This window comes from Ambystoma mexicanum, chromosome 4q (assembly GCF_040938575.1).
Source record: "Ambystoma mexicanum isolate Mex_15411 chromosome 4q, UKY_AmexF1_1, whole genome shotgun sequence".
In the NCBI taxonomy this organism is placed as follows: domain Eukaryota; kingdom Metazoa; phylum Chordata; class Amphibia; order Caudata; family Ambystomatidae; genus Ambystoma; species Ambystoma mexicanum.
In genome coordinates, this window is record NC_090928.1 from 1,103,094,321 (window position 1) to 1,103,119,827 (window position 25,507).

General features: G+C 44.0%; 1 protein-coding gene across 1 annotated transcript in view; it reads right to left on the bottom strand.

Annotated features, from left to right (window-relative positions):
• Positions 1-479: 479 nt before the first annotated feature.
• Positions 480-25,507, bottom strand: part of LOC138468210 (calpain-14-like) — a 38,514-nt gene continuing 13,486 nt past the window's right edge. The window contains exons 9-22 of the mRNA XM_069608669.1: positions 25,211-25,371; positions 24,461-24,624; positions 23,550-23,561; positions 22,150-22,355; positions 21,033-21,063; positions 19,980-20,042; positions 19,758-19,815; positions 17,527-17,591; positions 16,217-16,285; positions 15,686-15,764; positions 13,818-13,934; positions 6,388-6,443; positions 4,035-4,420; positions 480-2,145 (exon numbers count right to left, since the gene is read on the bottom strand). Coding sequence (XP_069464770.1) covers positions 4,394-4,420; positions 6,388-6,443; positions 13,818-13,934; positions 15,686-15,764; positions 16,217-16,285; positions 17,527-17,591; positions 19,758-19,815; positions 19,980-20,042; positions 21,033-21,063; positions 22,150-22,355; positions 23,550-23,561; positions 24,461-24,624; positions 25,211-25,371 — 1,108 coding nt within the window. The 3' untranslated portion in view covers positions 480-2,145; positions 4,035-4,393. The remainder of the gene's footprint in view (positions 2,146-4,034; positions 4,421-6,387; positions 6,444-13,817; positions 13,935-15,685; positions 15,765-16,216; positions 16,286-17,526; positions 17,592-19,757; positions 19,816-19,979; positions 20,043-21,032; positions 21,064-22,149; positions 22,356-23,549; positions 23,562-24,460; positions 24,625-25,210; positions 25,372-25,507) is intronic.

Genomic DNA, 25,507 nt, shown 5'->3' on the forward strand with positions numbered 1-25,507 from the left:
ATCAGATTTTTTTCAACACGGAATTAACTGAGCTTCTCGGAAGAGGACGGATTTGTTGCTGCTGGGATATCAGTCAGGGTGCGTTTCGGCTGTCTATACTGGAAAGGGAAGGTGCCTGGATAAGGTTTGGACTTTGTCGGGTGGGAATGGCTTGAATTCGCAAATGAATATGAGTAGATACTTTGCAGTTTGTGGTCACTTTGAGATGTGAGTTCTGAAGGACAGGTTGCCAGTAATGGCGGCTGAAGCTGAAGGACTGTGTGTGAAGTATAGGGCAGGTATGAGCCCCTACAGCTGCATTTTAAGCCATTTCAGTCAGCCATGTAATCTGTGACAGACTGCGATTTCTTTAACAAATGATACCATTATTTTCAAACATGATTCACATATTGATTGTAAGGAGAACTTGGAAATGTCAGGTATATGGGAAGTCTTGGGTATCCGGTGAGCATGACAGAATTGAATTGCATGATTCAAAATATGTATAAAATATATTTTATTAAAATACAAAAATGAATACAAACATCTTCCTGTTTCGGAAGTTTAACACTGCTATTAGACAAACTTAGTTAATACAATATTACATTTTTTTATTGAATAATAAATAGGAACTTGTACAATAGACACAACTTATATAACACAATAGAATAAAACTGAGCTCTAATAACTAGCATCGGTCCAGCTGTAAACATATCCAACTGTAGAGTCTTCAAAGAGTGCAGTGGTTACTTGCCAGCAGCAGCAGCACAGCTCTTGTTTAAATCATTGGAAGACTGGCCTTTTGCTTCCAATGTAACCCAAATCTGAGTGCATGTGTTCAAATCACTCAAACAGTGCACATTTGATGAATGTTGAAGTCCAGCAATGCCTGCTTCTTTTGCATTGCCATTCAGCGCAATGGGCGGGAGCTAGAGGGTAGAAGACGGTGCAGAAAATGATCTAATATTGAATTTGATCCTTAATATTTCTCTCTCGTGCCCGTGCCGTGGGAGCTTTCATAAGAAGGGGTGTTGCAAAATATTCGGAGACATGTTAACTTTAAGATAAATCGACAATATTTACAAAATTGTTCAACCAGACCGGAACCAATTTCCTCATTGAATCTTGAGGGTACATAGGTGGAAGGTAAATGAACATATTGTGATTAATTGATCAGAAAATGACCAAAGGATCTCCCCAACATACCCCACTTGATCCCAAAAGGTTCAGGTCTTTCCCAATTACTCGGTTGTTGCTCATAAAACGTGAAGAACATGCACTTTTATAGTGCAGATATTTTTTGTGATAGGAATCAATTACCCATATATTTTTACCCCATTCTAGTGCCTACCAGAGGTTCCCACTGCACTAATGGTGCATTCTGAGAGATTAAATGGTCACTAACTCTCGGATCCTGTGTCCTAGGAGTTCAATATGTGTGGTGTGATAAAATCGCCTTACTCCAATATGGCTGAAGGCCTACTCAAAAGATCCCCTACAAAAAATGTTTTTTTTTAACTTTTATGTTTCTACATCTGACATCAAGATTTGAATGCACAGCTTGTATCTAGCAGCAAAGACCTGGGCAGCCAGGCTTTATGGCCAGATAAGCTGTTTGGGCAGGCAAAATGCCCCAGTCTATTCAATGACTCCTTTCACATCGTTAGCCAAAAGGTGTGGCATGCTCAGAAATGTCCATGTATGACAGACCATCTTCATCGACCGGTCGAAGGGAATTCCTACACATATCAGTGCTAGCATATCAAAGGTCAACATCTTTTAAATAACATTAGGTCAACACGTACACATACAATTCATCACAGTTTTTGTTTGTATCATCAAAAACATATTTAAATAAATTACATTAGACACAAAAATGACAGCAAAATGTAAACATGTTGGATAATCAGTCATTATCTTAGTTCGAGGTGACGGAGCAGGTAGTGCAGGAAACCCGGGAAATCCAATCTCCTAGCCGATAAGAATCGGCCCATCAGGATATCTCGTTAGGACTTGCTGCGTCCCCTCCCCCGCATAATGCATGAGTCCCTGAGCACGTTACAGGTGTAGACCGCTCTCCTAACAATGCAAGGAAGACCTTTGTGCCAAAGGGTCCAGTCTTCACTGCACGTTCTTGGAGGATGTGTAGAATTGCCGCCTGTCGCCCTGTGAAACACCAATAGCAAAAATTAAATACGCGAAATTCAGACTATAGTTAAAACAATCCTCGAATAAACTAGAGCAGAAGTTGTTCCCATCCTCCACTTAAGAATTGTATATTTTCTTCAGAAAGGTTCATGCAACACCAATATCTAAGTCAAGGCTCCGGCTTCTAAAGGTTTCCCTCAATCTATGAGTATCTGACAGATGTGGCAACGACATGATCAACACTGATCTGTAGATCATTCCACCTCAATTCAGAACTAAGGTCTGGGACTAGGCCCAAAGGTCCAATAGCATTATATAGTTATCCTTCTCGGGAGGATAGCTCAGCAGCAACGTGCCTGCCTTGGAAGCAAGACGACACAGAGCAACACGGGTTTGATCCCCGGGTCTGTGCTTAGAAACCTCTGGTTATAAATAATATCATATCCTTGTTTAAAAATAAAGGAGGCTAGGGGTGCTTCTGGAATGATTAAATATAGATATTATGCCACAAACAGTTTGAAAGCTAATATTAGAGCAATTAAGAAATGCAGTGGAAGCCAGCTCTGGAGAACAATAGTAAGTGTTGTGTTGACTCTTTTTCTTATGCACTGGGGCTAGTTTACTACTCAGGCAGTTCCGCAATTACTGCAACATTAATTCATACAATTCCATGATTCCATATGGATCATAGTATCTGGTTGTGCCAGCATGGCACGGAAGTGTATCATGTTGCCCGATATAGGGTCATGAACCTCCTTGACTGTTGATTTTTTACAATTACATTTGGGGACAGCTATTGGAGACATATGTTTATTCAGATGAAGCCTACAGTATAAAACAGAATGTGTAGTAAGTATTTTGTCTCCAGTAGAAAAATATGTCCCTTCTGCATTCCCAGGGGCAGGGCACAGATTTGCAAATACTCTAGAAAGAAACAGGTGAGGAAAAGTATTAATTGGAGCCTTGCAACACCTCAAATTCATTGTTGTGGAGAGAATTGAATCAACAGGAGGCTGGAGCAGGCGATTTGAGGATGTGCAGGCAACTTCAGCCATCGATTTAAATAATCCCTTGAGTCAACACAATGCTTTGTGTAATTGCAGCTGTGCGCAACCACGAAGGAAGGTGAAGGAATACACGTATTGCTTGATCCAACAGGTGTTAAGTGAATCGCTAGACTAGCAAGAGGGCAATGGAGCCCTGCCCCAGCTCTGCCCCCCAATGGGCATAAGGAGTACATGTCCAACTGTAGCCATATCTAGGATGAGTGTCCTACACCAGATAATCATTCGACTTAAAGATATGTAACTATCCCATTAAAATTATTGAAACCAATTTGAGCTAGAAAATAGATTTGGGCAAGAATGGTCATAGGAGTGTGCGCATGCGTGTGCGTGTGTGTGTGTGTGTGTATTTGGTTTGTGTACAAAAGTCTGTCCAGAGAAGGAGATGAGGAAAAATCTGTGGGAGGTTGAATTGGGGATACCAAAATCACCAACATCAATTACTTTAGGACTGCATGATAAGGAAATTCTTTGTTATGGGGCATAAAGGTGGGAATTGCATGAACGGGATAAGATGTGTTCCATAACCGAGGGCTAATGGCAGGTGCATGCAACCTTTGGGTCTATCAATATTTTGAACTACATCTCCCATCAGCCCTTGCCAGCTTCACCAAGGGTGAGGGATCATTGGAAATGATCTGGAGACTCTTAAGTTGCAAAACCCTTGTCTAGGAAGAAACGTCAAGGGTGTGGTTGGCAATGGAAATGCCATGGAAAGCATATAGTTCCTATCTAAATGTATATAGTGAGTTATATAAAAGCCTCCAAGCTATTCAGACAATTTAAACTGATTCAACTCTTGCCCATATTTTGACAATCAAAGTTGTCCCCAGTGACCATTACCTGTTCCATTCTTTGCAGAGGTGCACAAAGTGTCACTTAAAACATATCTTCAGTCCAATATTAACCAACACTAGTCTTCATTTGTGCAAAATATCTTCATAGAATATAAATAGATGCTTCTGAAATGTCTTCGGAAATGCAGAATACAGCGCAAAAAAGTCACCAAATAAATAATGCTGCTTTTCTTCTCCAGATGACAGTAGTGAACCATAGGAAAAGAAAATACAAGTCCACTGTTCCACCTTTTGCGATGCAGTGTTCAATCATGACCATTCACTGTCCAATGAAAATCCTGAGGGAAAAGTCTCAACGTTGCCTGAGGTCGTCCAAGTGCTACAAGAGTCCTTTGCTGCTTTCCATCAAGAGTAAAGGGTCAGCATCATCCACTGCAAAGAAAAGAAACAAAGTGTAAACCCGATTGGTATGAAAGGAAGATGCTAAACCCAGACTGAAATAGTAGAACATGCATCAGATACAGTACAAGTAATTTAGGCAATAGATCTCATTAGAATATATAGATTAGTAACCAGCGAGGGTAACAAACAAGCTCATTGGCCCTCGCCCGGGCTTTACCTCACCGAGAAGGCTCTGAAGCCTCTGCTTCTCTGCCGCGGCATCCCGGAGTGGCTGCCATGGAAAAATAGAAGGGACTACGTGTAGTCATTTCACCCCTTCCATGGCGGCCATTTTTTCTTTACTTTTTCTTTTCATTGGTTTTAACAGCAGCCATGGAAAGGGAGAAGGGACTACATGTAATCCCTTCTCCCCGATCCCTGGCGGGCATTTATTTTTGCCTTTTTCTCTTGAATTGAGAATCCGTCACAGTGCCGTTTCTCAACTCGAGAAAGATTATTATTAGTACCCCAGTATGACTTTCCGGGGAACTAATGGCAATATGACCCTCGGATGGGGGGCATTACCGATCGGGAAATGCCCCTGAGACTCTGTTAAAGCCCTCGCTTTGCTCGGGCTTCTTACTATGGCCCGGGGGCATTACAAGACCGGTAATGTCCTCCTCCTCGGGTCATATTGCCTAATTGATTCATATGAAAAGAAGATGCTTAACCTAGAAAGAAGTAGTAGAGCAGGCATCAGATGTAGTACAGGTAATTTGGGCAGTAGAACTGATTCATTCATATGAAAAGAAGATGCTTAACCTAGAAAGAAGTAGTAGAGCAGGCATCAGATGTAGTACAGGTAATTTGGGCAGTAGAACTGATTCATTCATATGAAAAGAAGATGCTAAAACTAGACAGAAATAGTAGAACACACATCAGCTAGAGTACAGGTAATATAAACAGTACACCAGCGTCATTCATATGACAAAAATATGCTAAACCTAGACAGAAATAGTATAACATGTGAGTACAAGTAATTTGGCCAGTACACATGATTGATTCATTTGGAAAGAAGATGCTAACTCTAGACAGAAGAAGTAGAACATGCATCAGATAGAGTGCAGGTAATTTAGGCAGTAGACCTAAATGTGTTCATCTGCACAGGTATAGTAGATGTTTACCAAATTGAGGGCCAAGTTCAGGCACTTGGAATAGGGAGGTGTAAGGTGCTAACAAATGGCATCTGCAACGGTACAGTAGAAATGTACCACATTTAGGTCCAGGTCCAGGCACTTGGAATAGGGAGGTGGAGGGTGCTGACAAATTGCTGATTATGTGAGATAACATGCGGTTACCAGTCATTTGGTCGAAAACCAAATGGTCGAATGACCATTTGATCGAAGTAAAATGGTCGGAAAAAAAAGGTCGAATTTTTTTAACATTATTTTACTTTATCTGTTTTCTTTATTAAAAAATATTTTTTAAGCAACCAAAACTATAAAAATAAAAATAAATAAATAAATAAATTCAACCTTTTTTTTCGAGCATTTTGATTCGATCAAATGGTCATTTGACCATTTATTTTCGACCAAATGACCGGACACCGTTTCCACCTCTGGCAGCTGAGAACGTAGAAGCTGATTACCCGAAATATCGTCGGATGTTCTAATTCCTACCCTCTGAAATACGAGGCAGCATTTATGTGCAACCGAAAACTATTTTAGATGCAATTTCCCAGTATGTTTGCAGTGTCAGCACTTCACGGCTGCAAGAATTACCTCCCAGCCCGGCTTTTAATTTCCCAGCTCTGGAAGCCCTGGCCCGGCGGTTGCTATCGTCAGGGGACATGCTCTACTGAATCGCACTCTGCAAGTGCGGCTAGAAATCTGTTCTTTTGAGAGCTCTGCTGCTGGAGCTTTGCCATATTTATTTATTTATTTGCATTTTTAAAGCGCTCACACAGCCCGGGGATATGTCAGCATGCATTTATATACCAATAGAAACAGCCAGCGTACCTCAGACTCTTGAAGGTAAATCCCTTTGCCATCTCTGCTCAAGTTGTGAAATACTTCTGTAAAGAGTAAAAAATGTTGAGTGTTAGTTTATTTGGTGAGCATACCCCCTGCAGGCATGTAAAACCAAAATATCAGTGCAATTCTTATCACGAAATTACAAGTTCTTTTTTTTATTTATTTGTTGGACAATTGCAAAATGCTTATATCCAGATTAGACAAGCCCGGGCAAAGCAAATAGGTTTTTGTTTTGATATGTCCAGTGCCGCCTGCAAAGCCTCAATACTGCCTTAATAGTCTTGGTAAAGTTGCCAAGTGATTAGACACTGCCCCACACATCCATATGCAAAGTGCAGCTTCAAGTATCACAATTATATCCCAGGAATGCCCTATTATGCCTGGCAAGTCACCACGGGCGCTATCATCATGTGTCAAATGCCACCCTAAATGCCCCAACAATGCCATCCTATACCTGTTGTATTCACCACATGTAAGGTATAGCCCACGTGTCCAGGTGCTGTCAACATATGGCAAGTGCACCCTCCAGCCTGTGCACTAACCATACGCAAGATGCACTTAATAGTTAAGCTTTTTATTGATCAAGTGATGGACCTTCATTAACAAAAGGCTTACTACTTAACGCCTCCTAGCAAAAACGAGAAAAAGCACACCTCATTGTGCAGAGAGAACTGATCACATTGGCAGCTGTTGCCCCACTTAGCATTGTAAAAAGATCGGGGGGAGGATGCAGGCTATGGGTAAAAACATTGTTGACTCGATAGGTGCATCACCACAAGAACTGCACTCTCAGTGACCTTGTACTAACCCTCACACTGTCTATTGTTATAATGCAGTATTATTATATGATTGTACAATATAATGCAAAACATGGACTTCAAAGCATGTGGTTGTTTTATGTAAATAATCCCTAAAAGGATGTTTTTTACCCAAATTCTTTTCTTATCTTGAAATAAAGTATATGTTATGTACCATACAAAGGTTGTGATCTACTGAATGAAAACACAGATTTATAGCACTACAATCTGTTAGATGAGTTGTGTATTACACCTGTAAGTGTAAAGAGGTAGCCTGAATCCCCCACCCCCATTCTTTTTACAGTGTATTTGTCCTCCTGATACAGGCCCCTCTGTAACAGAAAATAGGACCCCAACCCCCCCCCCCTTTTTACAAGTCCCACTTTGCATGCAATGCCACACCAAAAGAAAGCAATGAGGTTAACAGCGCGAGTAGTTACAACAATCAAGTGCAACTAAAGTACATACTGAAAGTTCACCTTTCAGAAGATCACAATGCCAAAAGAAAAACAAATGGGGGGATTAATGACATAACATCACCAAGGGAGTCCACATTTGCCACCTTCCAGTGTTCATGCCAATCATCAGGTTTGCTCCACTAGGTGTGGCCAAAGCAGTGGCTAGAAGCCAAAACTTGCAAAACCAAATAATTTCTTTCCTAAGGAAAGGAGATCTCTTAACCGCTCGCAGGCAATCTACTGAACTGAAGAATTGATCACTTTACAGACATGAAATGGGTGGTGTGCCCGGAATCCTTACCTAACCAGAATGCCTGGCAATGCAGTGGTTAATGGGGGCGTGCATTCTCTGAATTTGGATCAGGCACTAAAAGATACCAAAATAATGTCCCTTTTAGTTTGGGCTATTAGGTAGCACCAAATATAAGCCAAAGCTATTACATTAGAGTACAGCTAGGGAGAAATGGCATATGTGGAGGGATACAAAGCTTGTGGGTGCTGTTTGGTTATTTACCCACCCATTGACTGCCCATAGCCATGTCAATCCCTGTGGCACTTCCCACCCACTTTCTGCCCCTCCCCACCCAACACACATCCTCCTAGGATCTATTTGAGCTAGGGTTATCAAGTCTTAGAATCAAAGTTTGAGCTCCAAGCGCCCACCAGTGTTTTTTTTTTAAAGCAGTCTTCTGAAACTAACGTTTTATTGGACCTGTAAAGGTGCTACTGGTGTAATAAAAATATCTTAACCAGGTCTGCCTTCAGGCACTTGATTTATTATGCACTATGTGTTTCCTTCCCTGAAGTCCTGTTAAACATGGGCATTGGCAAATCCAACAGTTTTAGCTCGTGTTTACGTACTAGGTATTTGCCAGGCACTGCTTTTATATGCCCAAACACTGGCACCATTTTGCACCTGCTACCATCAATGGCCATTTATTACCACTACTGTAGTGCCTGGCAAGTGCCTTTCCTGTGCCTGCACAAAAGCCCAAACTGTTGGCATTGCTAATGCTTGATCTACTTGGCATGAACAGAATCCTGTTCTCGCTCCTGTCCACTTACCACTTTTCAAACAACTGGAAGCAAGAATGTGATAAAGGAAGATGGCGGTGAGAACTTCCACGGTTTGCAGCCTTAAAATAATATCAACAATAACGGGCTTGCATATTTAGCTGTGTGCCGGATTCTCCTGCTTCAAAGTGCTGTAATAATTGCTGCTATGATTGCCCAATTTTACCTTACTCAATCTATCAATCTCAAAATCAAACTCACAATGAGCGGCCTTGCCCCGTCTCTGAGGTGAGCCTTTTTAACCCATCAGCCATACTCCCGAAAGGCATCATTCTTGTAAGTTGTGCTAAAATACGCTTGCCTGTACTGACTGCTTTATATTGGTGTGTGTTTAAGGGAGGAGGTTGTACCCATTCCAATAGCCATGCAAACTTGCCTTTCACTATAGATGAGACTTGGGCATCAAGTCAAACTCTAAATCCTGAACTATGCCCAAAAGGCAAATGGATGTCCATGGACGATGATAGCGTGTCATTCATTCTTCTAAACCCAGGTGATTCACGTCAATTACCCAGATCCAAGAGCCAATGGAGGGAAATAGCGTATCTGGATCTCCCAGCAACCAATTGAACACAGATGTTATTGCAGCTGAAGTCAAATTGTTAGTTTTAGCAAGAGTTGGGATTGCTGCAAGTGACCGTCAGATCTGCCGAGTGCGTCCTTTCATTTGAGCTGATGCTAGGAGAGATTGCCAGGAGATGCCAGGAAGGGATGGAATGTATTTCATGCATTTCAGGCACCTGGCACATATTGAAATATTAATGCCAGGCTGCCAAAGATTGGCATCACTGCTGTTAAATAAGCCAAATTATTAGAGGGCGGAGGGGGGTTGCGGACTTTCGGCCAATCAAGAGGCTCAGAACAGGGATTTTACCACATGTCAAAAGCAGGAGGCTGCCATCTTCCAAGCCGGTACTAAGGTAAGTGCGCCCCCAAACACTCTTCTACTCCTTTCCCCATCTTCCAACACTAATTTCCACACCCCCTACCTGAACCGAACCCCTCCCCACTTACCTTGCACTCCTTCATCCCTTGCTGGTGCGAGGAACACTCTTTGTTCCCAGCACAGTTGTGTTGTGGAAATGGAAGGGAAAAAAGACCACTTGTAGTTCCTTCTTTCGGATCCATGGCAGCCATCTGGTTTTATGGTTATTTTTCAAGTTGAGAAATGGCAAACATGCCATTTCTCAACTTGACAAAAAACCCTATTAGTATCTGAGTACAATGTGTCGGGAGAGTAATAGCAATAAGCCCCTGCAGGCGTGGGCATTGCCGGGGCAGGTAATGCCTCGGACTAACGATAAAGCCCTTGTTTTGGGCTCCTAACTGGCCCGGGACATTAATTAGGATTTATTGCCTAGATAGATGGGAGCTACTTTGAATGGCAGAGGGCTTATAATTGCTGAAAACGCCATCTTACTAAAAAAAACACATTTCTCTTTTTCTCCTCCCTTTTCATGACTCATTTACTATCCAGATTACAGAGAATGTGCTTCGTTAAAACACAAAAAAACACATTCTTTGAAATCTGCTCCTGTGCCTGATATACGTTTACTTGCCTGCTGGGGGCCTCCTCATCCGGAATGAATACCTTCTCCACGACTGACGCTCCATTCTTAGTTGGTCTTCCGCTCCCAACCGTTCTATCCTGGCAGGAAAGAGAGGATGCCGGACAGGAAGCCGAGGAACAAGGGCAAAGTTTATGCCCGGGTGCTGCCTCAGTGAAGCCGACCGTATGCACCTCCCCCCTAGAAAAAGAAAAAAGAACCTGCTGGTAAGTTTTTTTTCTTTTTGTAGGACGGAGGTGCGGTGCGTGATAAGGGTGGTACAGGCATTCAGAACTTTTCATTGTTTTGGCAACTTCGCCCGTGAACATTATTGTCCACGACATCTTTGCATAGTGGTCGCTTGACGATGGCTGCTCCACAGGTTAAGCAGCAGTGCAGCAGCTGTAGTCAGAAAAGGACACTCAGAAGACCCCAGTTTCCTGTGCAAGGATGCTGTACCTGCAGCTACCTCTTCTTTTTTACAATTACACATGTCAGGTAGAGGTAGAGGGGCGAAGGTGGGCACTGGAGTAGAGGAACACACAGATTTTAACCAAAAGGGACACAAAAGGTTTAGGCCCGATTTACATAGACTGTCACTGGAGTAGATCATGAGATGACCTGGGCATGTGAGATGTGCTGTCCCTTCCTTATACCAGATTCACAAAGACACAAACTCAAGCAATTCCAGAGCTGCCCTTGAGCATCTCTGAGCCGCCCTTGAGCATCATGAGTTGCCCTTGAGCATCTCTGAGTTGCCTGGAGCATCTCTGAGTTGGCCTTGAGCATCTCTGAGCTGACCTTGAGCATCTCTGAGCTGCCCTTGAGCATCAAGAGTTGCCCTTGAGCATCTCTGAGCCGCCCTTGAGCATCATGAGTTGCGCTTGAGCATCTCTGAGTTGCCTGGAGCATCTCTGAGTTGACCTTGAGCATCTCTGAGCTGACCTTGAGTATCTCTGAGCTGCCCTTGAGCATCATGAGTTGCCCTTGAGCATCTTTGAGCCGCCCTTGAGCATCATGAGTTGCTCTTGAGCATCTCTGAGTTGCCTGGAGCATCTCTGAGTTGACTTTGAGCATCTCTGAGCTGACCTTGAGCATCTCTGAGCTGCCCTTGAGCATCGCTGATCCACCCTTGAATTGTATTTGCGTATGATCATCTCAAACATGCTCAAGGTCCCAGATTTGTGAATAAAGTATCAGGTATCGAGAGCGAATCTGAGGTGCCTGATTTGCTCAGCGCAGATATTAGTAAATTGGCTCCTCAGTGTCTACTCACTCACCTCTGGCCCCTCGAAACAAAAGCATAAGTCTACCAGACTACTTCAAGGAGCACCTTTGTTGGCCAAAGCCACTGAAATTAAGGATCGGAGCACTTTAAAATTACAGAAGAAACATAACAAGTGAACGATGCAGACAGCTCTCTACTGGAAAAACAGGATGACTACGAATTGCAGCAGTAACAGATCAACAGAGTGAAGCAAACACTCCTATGCAGGATGATACAGTTTCTAAATAGGACAGCAACACATCAACAGACGGCCGGATAACCATGTGTCTAATGATGGCTTGGAAGAAACCATGCCCATGTCTCTATTTAAGCAGGAATAGTAGTGGAGAGTAACCTTGCTAGGGGTAGCCTTCTCTGGCCGGCCCTTTGCAATGCTGCCCCTATGAGAGTGACTTTCATGCCTACATCCAAAAGGGTTCACTGCAGAGGCGTAGACAGGGTAGGGCCTAAGTGGGAAAGCCCCCCACCACAATATGTAAATGCCCACTCAGAAGCACTGTGAAGGCCTTTACAGATGTTAATGTCACTGCGGTGGGCCCAACTGTATTAGCTTCAGACCCCACTTGTTAGGCAATCCTGGTTACCCCTCTGACTCACTGTCTCTAAACAAGAAAGGAGCAGCGGCGCATGTATTTCGAGAATGGGATGTTGCTGTTGTGTTGTGAAATGGCACACGTTAAACAATGGCAATGCAGACACCATGGCCCGAAATGCGGTAGTGGCCGGACAGTGGTAGTGTGAGTGATGAATGTAGATGGAGCTGCCACCAGCCCATACCCTGCTCTGTGGACCATCCACAGGTGCCCAAAAACATACACTAGGGGCACAGGGTTGTACCCGCACCCATGGGTGCCATAAGGGTATCACATGGGTCTGTTCACCAAACCAAAAGAGAAAGCTGCACCACCAGGAGTCCCATATGAACTCCTGCATGGAAAACATGACAGAACACACAATAAAAAGCAGTAAAGGACAAGGATACGGAGGCCTTGTCCCTCCGATGCATTTCCAGCATCAGAGTTTCTCAACTTAAAAAACTACTAACAAAGATGGCCACCATGAATTAGGGGTACAGCCAGGAATCTACAACAAGCAGAAAAGAGAGTGTGGGTCACTATGCACCATGGTGCACTGGTGCATGAGTGGGCATGCGCTGGGTAGGTTATGTTCATTGAGCAACACCACCAAAAGAGAACTGGACTATTTGCAATGGCAAATAGCTGCAACAGTAAAGTGCTGGTGTCCGAAATGTGGGGCTGGTCTCTGACATACGGACAGCCTGTATTTTGCAAGTTTGAATCTTACGGCAGGACCAACTTAGCCTTTTATCCTGCCGGTGTCACTAGAGCTAGTTTCACTCAAAGTGGTGCTCTAATAATACATGGGGCCTCATTACGACCCAGGCGGTAAGTTACCGCCTGGGCCGTGACTTTACCACCATGGCGTAAACTACGTTTACGCCATGGTGGTTGGCGGACTTACCGCCCCATTCCGACCTTGGCGGGGCGGTAAGTCCCCAATCCCCATTTACCCTTCCCCATTCCCATTTTTGCCCCATAGGGCATAATGGGAGTGGGGAAGGCGTTAATTACGCCACCGTAAATTACGGTGGCGTAATTAACTCCATGGTCCCTTAGCGCCATGGATTTTAACACCTGCTAAAAGCAGGTGTTAAAAGCACCATGGCGCTAGGGGACCTCGTAATTGGCGGTAAGGGGTCGGCGCAGCTAACGCTGGCGTAAACCCCTTACCGCCAGGGTCGTAATGAGGCCCATGGTCACACAGCACTTAGAAGCTGGAGGAGCCTAGCATGAAGCACTTGCTTATGACTTTTGTTATGTCACATCTTTATTTGTAAAACGGATACATTTCAGGTATCATGGTTTGCGACCTGCATCACTGATGTGAACCATTAATTGGCTTTTGGTCACAAGTCATGACTTAATTTTGTCAAAAGCCACTGTGTGTCTATTACATGAATGTTTTGGCTTATGCTCATTGCCAGGGAAACCTGTGTTTGTGCGTGAGAGCGGATCTTAATGCAATTGGCAAAAACAAGTGATGGCTCCATACCTTGTAGATAATTGTGACTTATTACTAACTCTGTCAATGAAGAAGAGCACATTGATAAGCCAGGCTCAGAGTATGGAGTTTGGATTGCAAGACTATGGCAAATGTAAGTTTGTACATAATGCTGTGGTGGCAAAGGGACAAGGTGACAGGTCCATTTGCTGCTATAGAGATGCCTTACCTCCGTTGATCTCCATCCGCAACATGAAACAGACGAAATTCTCAAAGGTCAATTTCAGAGACGAATCCCCGTATCTTGTGACCATCAGGTTGGAGAACCGATTACTCAGTTTAATCCCTTGTGGAGAAAAAAAGATCAGGTGTCAGGCATACAGGTGATACAGGTTAAAGCTACTAACGCAGATCATTTCGTGTTTCAAAGCACTCTAGAAACTATGTTTGATTTTTCCCTAAGAATGTTTATTTTTTATTACTAAATATGGCATTGGCCAGGACGCATCCTATCTCCACATGTTCACACATACTTGCCCCTTATCCTAATTCCTAGTGTTATTTGACTGTTCCAATTCTCAGTAGTTTTATGCACTGCCATTGCAACCAGTTGCCCGCCTACCCGTTGCCCACTGGCAACCCTTCCAGACCTAGGGTCTGCATTTGTGTCCAAGCCCAGCCTGCTTTCTGCCCTATGGAAACTATGCATTTCCTATTTCATCTGCATTTTGCTGTTGCTTTGCCGCTGTCCCCTTTTGTTAGGATGCCATATTAGAATGCAGACATTCGCATAACAGAACGAATGAGAGATTTGTGTCTATGGCCTGAAAAATCCCACAAGGAAACGGAGTGACGATCAAGGGCTATGTAGGGGTTCTTAACCAAAGAGTATTAAAGTTATCGGCCTTATTACATGTTGGCCGGTGTGGAGCTAACATGCTGGTAATTAACGTTTAACAGCACATTTCCGCACGGGCCAACTACAAGTTGTCCGGTAGGTTGGAAGAATTACCAGCTGTAGTTAATTCCAGGTAATTCCAACACCCATCCGGCAAAAATCACTGGTATTACAGCCGATCGTCTATCATTTTGTCTCTGTAAATTCTCCTGGGACATTTGTTCAGTCATCCCCTAACAGAGCGACAAAAGCAGCGCCCCTCTCCCATTTCATGTTGCCACCTCAAGTCACTGAAGTGTTCATTTACTGAAACATACCTACAGGACCCCTGTGTTGAAACTCTCCATTCACTCCTCAACCCCTGCTCATATTTTAGGTGCAGGAGACTTCTTGTGTTTAAAGCCAAGGTCCATCGCAATAGTCCTTTTATGGACTACACCACAATAGTTTTGTTATTTTTGGCGATGTGGCCAAGAGGAATGGATTTCATCAGTTATATATTGACGGGTAACTTAAATCTCTTTTCCACTGCTTATACTAGCCTGTAGGGGTGTTCCTAGGCTGTAATAGACCTGGGGCTATGCTAATGTCGGAACTATCGGGACTGGGGGCTAGCTACCCTTTTGGTTGTAGCTCCTGAGATTCTATCCGGGGCTACAACCAAAAGACCAGGTGCTATAGCCCCCTTAGCCCCCCCTCCAGCCACGCTTCTGCCCCATGAACCTCCTTGCATTTCCTTTGGACTCCTACAGTCTTACCAAACTGTGCGCCTACTTTGATGTGACTCAGAATTCCTTTTCCTACTAGGCCACCTTTGAGACCATTCAAGAAACACACCAGTGTGTCTGTTTCGGTAAGTCCTCAAATACTATGCAATACTGTTCCCTGCATATCTGCGATCAAGAATACTTTTATAATTTCCATCAGTTCCCATGGAGAATCTGTGATTTTGTGTGTTCAAAGTCATACACGTGTGAATGAAGGCATGAGCAGTCCATGACCTTCAACCCTTAGGGCAGGAGATGTAGGTGAGCTGCAACAGCACAGACCTTTCCAGTCAACCCTTCAAGGTGACATCTCAATCGACTCATTGAAGTAGCTTCCTTGAATCCGATGCACCCCGCACCCAGATTCTCAGCACCCCCACTCATTCGTTCAGTGGTCATTGCATATTAGGAAACACAAGTAGAGGAGGGTACCTTTTGTTTCTGCAATGGCCTGCAGGTCCTGCAAGTTGATGTGTCCAGATCTACTGACGTCTCTTTTCTGAAACATTTCCTGGAAAGAGAAGGAAGCAAACGTTAGTGTTGGACTTACCCTTGTGATTCCATGTATTGCTCATGCTTGCAAAGGTGTGCACGTGGTGCAGCACAGGGGGGTGATCACACGCCTATCTGTATGGCTTTATATTGATCGAGCCATTGACTATGTGCATTTGGCAGAAAGATATCTTGATTTACACTCCACTTTACTTATGTAGTGAAGGTCTCCCAATAGCCAAAGGAGAATTATTGGGGCATGGTCCTGCTGTTGCCAGGCAACCGATTTAGCAGCATGCGAGCATAAGATGGCACAACCTCTTTACTTTGTACATCTTACCGCTTTTCATGCGAACAGATTGTTGATGACAACTATGCCATTATTACGAGTGAAGTGACACATATCCCACAAGCGGCTGCCCCCCTGATTGCTTGTACCCATTCTGAAGCCAAACGATGAATCCGACATACCTGATAAAGGACCAGCCGCTTCCACAGACTCCGGAATTCTTGCAGACTCAATGTTCCTGACGTATCAAGCTAGAGTAGAAGTTAAGGCCAATCCCACAGAGATGAAAGTGCCAAAAACGGATGCGCTATGGATGGTATGCGCAAACTGTAAAGCAAGCTTCAATCCTATTTTGTTTGCACGGACAAACTTAAACATATGACTTGTCGATGATATTGCAGAAAAGAAATAGAAGGACAACTTGGAAAGTCATACCAACAGGTTTTGGATCAACTGTGGACAGCAACTCCAGCCTATGTAGCCTCAACACAATGCAATGCACCTGATATTGCCCTACGGCTAGAGGGTTGAACCAAAGATGCCACTTGCCAACACTGGCTGGTCGCTAAAGGTTTGGGGTGGGGGTAAATCATGCCATCATCAAGGCTTGTAGCTTCGCAAGTGCTCCAGAATTGAGAAGAACCTCCTGCATTTCAGGATGTCGCTGAAACCAGCCCTTTTTTTCAGATCACCTGCGGTGCTGGATCGCAGCGAGGCACGGTGCTCTTTATTAGATTTCCAACCACTAGAAAATCCCTTCTACCTCTTCCCCCTCCTCTCTGTAGAGGGAAGAGATAGAAGGGATTTTCTAATGGTTGGAAATCGCCGCTCACCAAAGAAATAGTAAGTGAAGAAGGGCACACAGTTCTGTGCCATTTAGCACCCAAGAGACCAACCTCTAGTGAAGAGCAGCATTTAGACAATGGCCAACCATTAGGCCATCACCAAGTTAGATGGCGCTCTTATTTGCATGCTCCTTTGATATCAATATCGGCGGGCCTGATCATAATCAAACTAATGACATCGTTATGTCAAGAAACATTTACACTTTGGGTCTGCGAAATAAATTAAAAAACAAAGGCCAAAATGTTAAGTGCCAAGGGTGAGGTATCTCGTCCTTGGGATTACCTCCCCAGTGCCAAGGACGAGATAGCTCGTCCTTGGCACTTAAGGGGTTAATGAAGGAGAAAATGTTAGAAGGCTTTGCATGGTGAAATACTGAAATCACCAAAAAAGGCCTTGGCACTGGGGGGGGGGGGCCCATGGATTCCTGGGTCCACGCTTAGAAACCTCTAGGTGCGTTATAAATAACTTATCATATCACTATATGCTACCCTCACAAACATCTGTACAACATGTAATGTGTTTTCTTTAAGTTCAAAATTCCTTTAACTGTGACCTCTAAGATTACCCAGGCAATATCTGCCATGAAATTGGAAATAAACGACAACCATCACAACAAGTTTGCACCACTTATGAAATGAAAGGATACATCAAGCTGTGCCATGATTACTTTGCAGCCATCCAGGGTAAATTTGACCGGTTTCTGCCTTGAATCTGAGGGTGGGGGGAAGAGATCATTTTAGAGATTCGAGTTTCTGTAGGTGTTGCAAATCCAAATGTCCATTAAGTTCTCATGAAACTACCCCAGCTGTCTCTTTTACAGCACAGTCTATCTGCCCTTATGTATTAGAATTTGTGTCTACAACCTTCTGCAGAATTGCAATAGAGCAATATAGCTCTACACACATAATCCTTCTAAGTAGGGCTCTTGTACTCTATTCTCTTGGGAGAGTAGAATAGAGGTGTCTGGGGGTCATTCTGAGTTGAGCGGTAAGGGTTAACGGGCACCGGTAAGGATGCCGGTAAAACCTTACCGCCCAATTCCGAGGTTCCCTAGCGGGAACCGCAAAGGACGTGTGGTCAGACCACACGTCCTTAGCGGGTCCCGCTAAGGGACCTAGGAGCTAATAATGGTACCGCAATTTGTGGTACTGTTATTAGCGCCTTCCCCATTCCCATTGAGCCCTATGGGGGCTGAAATGGGAATGGCGAATGGTTTACTGAATGGGGATTTACCGGGTCCTCCAGGGTCGGAATGACCCGGTAAGTCCCCATTCAGCCAGACCGGACCTGGACCCGGTATTGGAGGCAGCCATGATGCTAATAGCACCACGGCTACCTCCAATCTCAGAATGACCCCCTCTGTGTTAGTTGTACTAGTATTCTTTGGCCGTCATTACGACTTTGGCAGTAGCCATGCCGCTATTGGTGGCATGGCTGCCGCAAAAATCGGATCCGGGTCTGGGTTCCTAGAATGGGGAATTACCAGGCCATTCCGAGTTCGGAGGGCCCGGTAATTCCTCCCTTCAGGAACCCGGGCCCGGACCTTCCCCATTCCCATTTCAGCCCCCATAGTGCTGAATGGGAATGGGAGAGGGAGCAAACAACGGGCCGATTACGAGCGGCCCGTTGTTTGCTCCCTCTTCCCCTTGCGGGACCCGCTCTGCACGTCTGGCAAAACCAGATGTGCAGAGCGGGTCCCGCGAGGGGACCTCATAATCAAGCGATAAGGGGTTGACGGCGCCGGCACCTTTACCAGCGCCGTTAACCCCTTACCGCCTGACTTATAATGAGGCCCTATAAGGACATCTTTTTCTGGTCAGCTTTCACCTCTGAGTCAGTGGGGGGTCATTACGAGGTAGGTGGTAAGGGATTACTGGCACCGGTAAGGACACCGGTGCCGGTAATCCCTTACCACCCTATTCTGAGGTCCCTTAGCAGTTCCCTTCCTTAACACCTGGTTTTACCAGGCATTATGGAAGGGACCTGTTAAGGGACTTCAGAGCTAATAACGGTACCGCAAATTGGCGTACCGTTATTAGCTCCATCCCCATTCCCATTGAGCCCTATGGGGGCTCGAATGGGAATGGGGAATGGTTCCCGGAATGGGGACTTATCGGGTCCTCCAAGGTTGGAATGACCCGGTAAGTCCCTATTTCGGGAACCCAGACCCAGAATGAGGTAAGGGGATAGCCATGGTGCTAACAGCACCATGGCTACCTCCAACCTCGTAATGACCCCCAATGTGTCTCCTTTCCTGCTAGTAAGATTAGTTTATATAGTTCAATATTTTACTCTGAAAGACAGATGAAGATTGGTCTTTGAATGACTAATTAAAATAACAGAAAAGGACCCAGAAGACTCATGTTCTTGTCTAAGGATTAGCCTTTTAGTGGATGTGGCCATGTTTAATGAAGGGAATGAAATCTCTCTGGAAATTAAGAAACTAGAAGAAAGCTAGTTTGCAATGTGTGTTTTACAGTCCTAGAAGAATCTAATACAATAATGAGTCTTTATTGGAGTTCTCATTTTGGCCAATCCCTGTCTGTACAGCATTTCATGTGAGAGTTAGACAGGTGTTTAAATAAAATTCCCTGTGAAATTTTACACAGGATTTTCATACAAAATGTACCTCACAAAAGAAGCAATCCACGCTGTTCAGAACCTAGAATGGAGCAGATCACAGCCATGGAATATTAATTGTGCGTCTAAGATCCCTTGGCTAACAAATTGAGTAACAATCGTAACTGAACGGACTTTGCCCGTTCAATAGCGTATTTTGGAATGAATAGTAATACTCCCAAAACTACACTTTAAAAGGCAAGCATTTGTGTTTAGAACCTATATTCTACTGAAAAGGAATGTTCCAAAGATGCTTACTTGACCAGTTCTTCTTATTCAGGAGTGTCTGCACCTGTCCAACGTTAATCTCAGGATTCTAGGAAAATGAGAAAGAGACACGCAAAGAATTAGTACGATGTACAATTATATATTTTGTTAGTATTCAAAATATCGGTGACTCAGGACTTCGTTTTGTTATGAAATGGTGCCTGTGCAGAAGTCTGCAGTAATGCATAGTTAAGTATTGCTTTATATACTTACAGTCTGAAAGAACTCATCAAAGCAACTTTCCCAAATCTTCTCATCGTGTTTGTCTGAAATTTCCTGTGTGGGGAAAAAGGGGCATCGTCATCATGGAGAATGTACAAAGAGTCTTGCCCTTGGCATTGTGGTTGGGTGCATTGTGGTTATTCTGCAGCACACAAAGTTAACAAGTCCTGCTGCCTAGCATGCTGCCTATCATGGAGCCTAGCATGCTGCCTATCATCAGTACGGCATATATAGATTTTCAAGGGTGTCACTACAAGCGATGAGGATATATTCCAGTGAGGGGGTTCCGAATGACTTCTGATTGACAAAGAGGGCAAAGGGTGAGGTGTTTCTTTTCTGCTCAAACACTCATGTGAAATTAACCTCGCTGTGGATTAGTGTCCATCTAAAGGTTTGTGTCACCACGTCAGAAACCCTCTTCTATCCCTGGTGCTGACCCCATGCCGGCAGTACAGGGGGTGCATAGGTGAGGTGCACATAGACAAGACAAAATAAAACATATATAGTGCCCCAGCTACTTTCTGCCTATTGTCACCTCCCTTACCCCTCCACACTACCGGAGACCAGAGGAGGAAATGCCAAAACCCCTGCTGTGAGGTCACACTGGTGGAATATGTCTTAGCTGGAGGGTATACTGTTTAGAATAGCCCTCTTGGTAATACATACAGCAAAGTACTATATACACAGGGAAGAGACAGGATTATGGAAGGAGGCTTGTCCCTTTGTACTTTTCGCTAGCTCATTTCACAGTCATTTTATGATGTCTGATGTCTACGATCTTTGTAGTCAATGGCCACCTTATGTTTAAAGGAATCCCAATTCCTTTGTCAAACCCTAGAACTTGAGTATTGATTCTAAAGTAGCTTTTTCATTTAGTGCTGCAAAGTATTACAAGATATCCTATTAAATGTTCTTTAATGTTGCTAAAATGTGCTGTTTAGAGTTTTTATGATTATCATTCCCATGTATTGCATTGCCACCAAATATCTTTTAAGTTGCGTTGGTATATTTCAAATGTACACCTCTTTCTTCGGATATGCTTACCTTTTGACACAGAATCTGCTCTCCATTTGCCCTAAAAAAAACAAGCAAATAATGAGTACACTTCATAATAGCCGCCTTATGGTTTGCAGCACACATGTATTTCTCTTTTCTATTTGCAAAGTTAAACTGCATATGACAGGCAAGCGAGAGAGCAGAGCATTTGATTGTCAGTAGTAGACAATAAATTCTATATAGCTAGTTTATTCATTTTGATACCACAGAGAAGATTATTTTTCCCTTGTGGCTCAAAGAATCTTCCCTAAATCTTAATTTGTAAGCGATGGAATGATAACCAAGCACCCTCTCTTTTTCAATACATCAAACACATAGGGCCTCATTACGAGGTAGGAGGTAGCCATGGTGCTATTAGCACCATGGCCACCCCCTTACCGCATTCCGGGTCCTCGAAATAGGGACTTACAGGGTCATTCCAACCTTGGAGGACCCGGTAAATCCCCATTCCGAGAACCATTCCCCATTCCCATTCGAGCCCCCATAGGGCTCAATGGGAATGGGGATGGAGCTAATAACGGGCCCGCCCGGTAAGGGCGCCTGGTAAGACCCGCTAAGGGACCTCGCAATAGGGCAGTAAGGGTTTACTGGCACCGGTCTCCTTACCGGTGCCGTTAACCCTTACCGCCCACCTCGTAATGAGGCCCTTAGAGCTGATATTATTCCAGTGAGTCTATCTACTATATCAAGGCCTCAGTTGAAAAGTGTTAATTATCTATTGAAGTCTTGCAAGTGGCCAAATACTGCAGGTACTGCGCAAAACACTAGGCAACACGCGAGTTGCCAGCTTTGCCAGGGTCCCCGATAAATGTGCTCTCCCATAGAGTAAAGGCACCGCTCGCCCATCGTATGCAACGGGACATGACCCTTCCTTCTTCTCCATAGAGATCTCCCACCATGCAACCATGGAGATGCCACACCCGCCAACACATTCAGCATTGTAGAAGGTGCCTTCTTCAAACCAATGTGATCAGGGCATACAAGGACCACCATTATCTCTGCTCTGTGTACCACGTGCACATCATGTTCTCAGGCCCCAGGTCTGCGAGGATGCAGCTGACATGAACGAAGCAAACTATTCCCAAGACTGGTAACAATGTCTTACTGGAGCGTGTGCTTCCGGGAGAAGACGCGAAGGATGAACTCGCACTCCTGGTCGGGGTCGGCTGTGGACGGGACAATGACGTATTCCCCAGGCACCAGGCGGAAGTCCTGTGTCACCTCGCGCTCGTTTATGAAGACACATTTCAGGTTCACGGGCGATTGCGTGTCGAAGAACTTTCTGGGCAGTCGTCTTTTCTCATTGTGGAACTAAATGAGAGAGCGGAAAAGAGAAAGAGGCACTTATAAGAATGAAGCTTTATGTTAATTTCTAACATAACTCTAAAACTTGAGGTGGATCTGGTCTTGCTGCGTCCATAATTACACCCAATATCTCTGTGGTTCCAACAGGTGTGCCCTTAACAGCTTCAATGACAGGGGCTCATTACAACTCTCTCCATTGCCGCTTCCCTGGGGTCACTGAGTTTTACAGCATTGCCAGTGCTTTGCAAAATATGATTGCATTATATAGAAAGGAATAGCTTCTTGTTGTCTGACCATGTTAGTAAATCATGCCTCATTTGTGTGCAGAACTTTCAACACCTTAACTCCATTGATTATTGAGATATATATATATATATATATATATATATATATATATATATATATATATATATATATATATATATATAATTTCCATTGGAAAGCATGTACACCCTGGCAGTCAAAGTATTAAAGTATGAATATATTCATGAGCAGAGTATTCTGCACATGTGACACATGCGCACGCCACCCCCCATTTCCTTAGAAATATCAGGTGGATTTTTGTAGCATTAGTCATTCGGAGAGTGTCAATATCAATAGGTCTCGCATGTTACACATCTGTCTTTAAAACAGGCACAGGGCTCTGTTTCAAAGTCAATAAGTAGTCTTTCTTCAGTGTTTTTTTCTGAAAGTGATACATGATGACCAGGAAACTGCAGCTTTCCAGTTGGAAAATAGCATGGGCTGTCTACAGAAGTCAATGAAGGCATAATGGGGCCTTCAGTGCTCTTCCTCAAGAGCAGAATCCACTCCATGTTTTCAGTGTCGCCACACAAAGTGCTTTTGAAAACACTGAGAATTGTATGGGCATTACTTGGTTAGTGGTAATCCCGAAAACATGGTGCAGTTGAAGCTCCTCAAGGTCAAACATGGAAACCCAATCATGGGAAAACCTAGTTCTACCCAATTACTGAATTACGTAAATAGGACATGAATACAACTGTAAGAATTAGCAGCATGTCAATTGCGCGTGTTGAGGATTGTCACTCAACACTATGATTTAGTCACCACAAAAGTGAGCCCTTGAAAAGCGGCTCCCAATATCGAAAGCCCGGAAGGGATCACACATTTGTGGCCGTTCAGCAGCCTCCACCCATTGGGCAACATTGGCACCAGCAGTGTCTGTATGCGGGAACTCACCTCATGTGGCACCTAGGAGAAAAACAACAACAAAAAATGGTTAAAACTGTGATTTTTAGTCAGCAGAGCAATTTACGCCTCCATTATTACTGTGGAGGGGATCCCACATTGACAGATTAGCAGAAGCATCAGTACCAAAATGGCAGAGAGTTTTTGTTACAGTATAATAGAAAATTGTTTCATGATATCAGACAAAAATAACACCTGGCCCCAGATTTAATAATCATAAGCATGGTAACATTTTGTCTAGTCCCCATAGTTACTCCATTTAAAATGTTCAGTTTCAATGACTGGTAGGAGGGCGCCTATATATTCTGAATATAACTAGTTGGCTAGTAAATACAGGAATATATATTCTACTAGGTTGTGATAACCGAATTCTGATAGGCAAAGAGAGCAAAGCTCAAGTTGTCTGTGATGTCACTCAGAAAAACTTTGTGTATGTTGCTCCCTGTGTCGCTTTTCCACCCTCCTGCACGGTCCCTGTTGGACTGGTATTGCAGTGTGTGTTTAGCTATGTTCACTCACCTCACCCCACCCCACAGCAACCCAAAAAAGGAGAAACATCAAATCGGACATGCAGTATCCCCCTGTAGTGATGTCATGGCAGTTGATTATGAATCCCATAATTCTCTCCCATGACGTCACAGTAAAAGGATACAGCATTCAGTAAGCAGTTGCTTATGGCTTCCGCCAAAAAGCAATCACAACATCTAATTTTCCATATCCAGCCAATCATCACGTTAGATGGCGAAATACCACCAGGGACTGACAGATATCCCATTTTGGGCACTTTGTGCAGCTGCATGCTTTGCACATGCACCTACTGTTTAATATCTCTCACGACACGCGCAGTTGACTTCATGCACTCCGATATGCGATGGCACAAGTTTTAATGAAGCACCACCCACCTTGAAGACAGAGAATCCGATATACAGAGGAGGCGACTGGTTCCGGTGCTTGTGGGTTTGCTTCTGAAGCAGAGACACCAGAACGTTGCATGAACCTTTGATCTTTTCCATTGGATCGCCTGCCTTGATTTTCAGCCGAAATTGCGGGTTCGTAGAAAACGTTTCTGAAAATAAAATGTTATTAGTCAATATTATGCAAAGGGAAAGTTACATATTAATAGTCATGTCCCAAAGGATACTTGGAGCCGGCCACCTCTGAAATGAGTTCACAATGCTCACTCTGTGCTTTCCTCCAGTCTAGGGGGTGCACGCCTCTCAGCTCTACTTGGCCATTGTACTTATCAAAGCAATACCCAATGCTGCCTCAATCAGACAGACCAAATACTCCAAGCCTTAGCTAGAAAGGCGATGGATGGACCCTGCCCATGCACCTCAAAAACAGAATCCTGAGAGCAGTCTATAAAGACTGGAGTGGAGTAACAAGCATTTAAGCTCCCACATTTTGCTAGGTGACCTGAGTCTTAATTCATCATCAAATTTTAAGAGAATGAGACAATGGAAAAATGATCTCCTGCCCTCAACTCTTGCTATTTGATGTGCTATGTCTTCGGGGAAATTTCATGCATAATCTGCAGTGCATTGGGCCTCCAACTCCCTCAATATTTCCAGCGGAACAAGGTTGCCGGTGCCATGTACGCCAGTTTCATTTAGCCTGATCAACAGTCATGCTGGCGGGTCCTTTCCTCTTACCTCTGAAGCTCATTCGTCCGCCTGCTGATTCTCCAGCGATCCAGCTGCCAGTCTGCATGGAAAGTGTCCACTTCTTGCCATTTTCCAAGCTCATCAGATCCGGCGTTAGCTTGCAAATGACAAGCTCGACAAAGTGCGCCTTGAAGTCTTCCATAGACATCCTGCGAGGATTTATTAAGACACAATGTCATTACATAGAAGAAACCAAGTAATGCTTATATATCCAAACATTGAACTTTGCAAGGCGCCTGTATTTCTGTCTACATCTCCGCTCTGATAAATGTTGTCAATTTAACT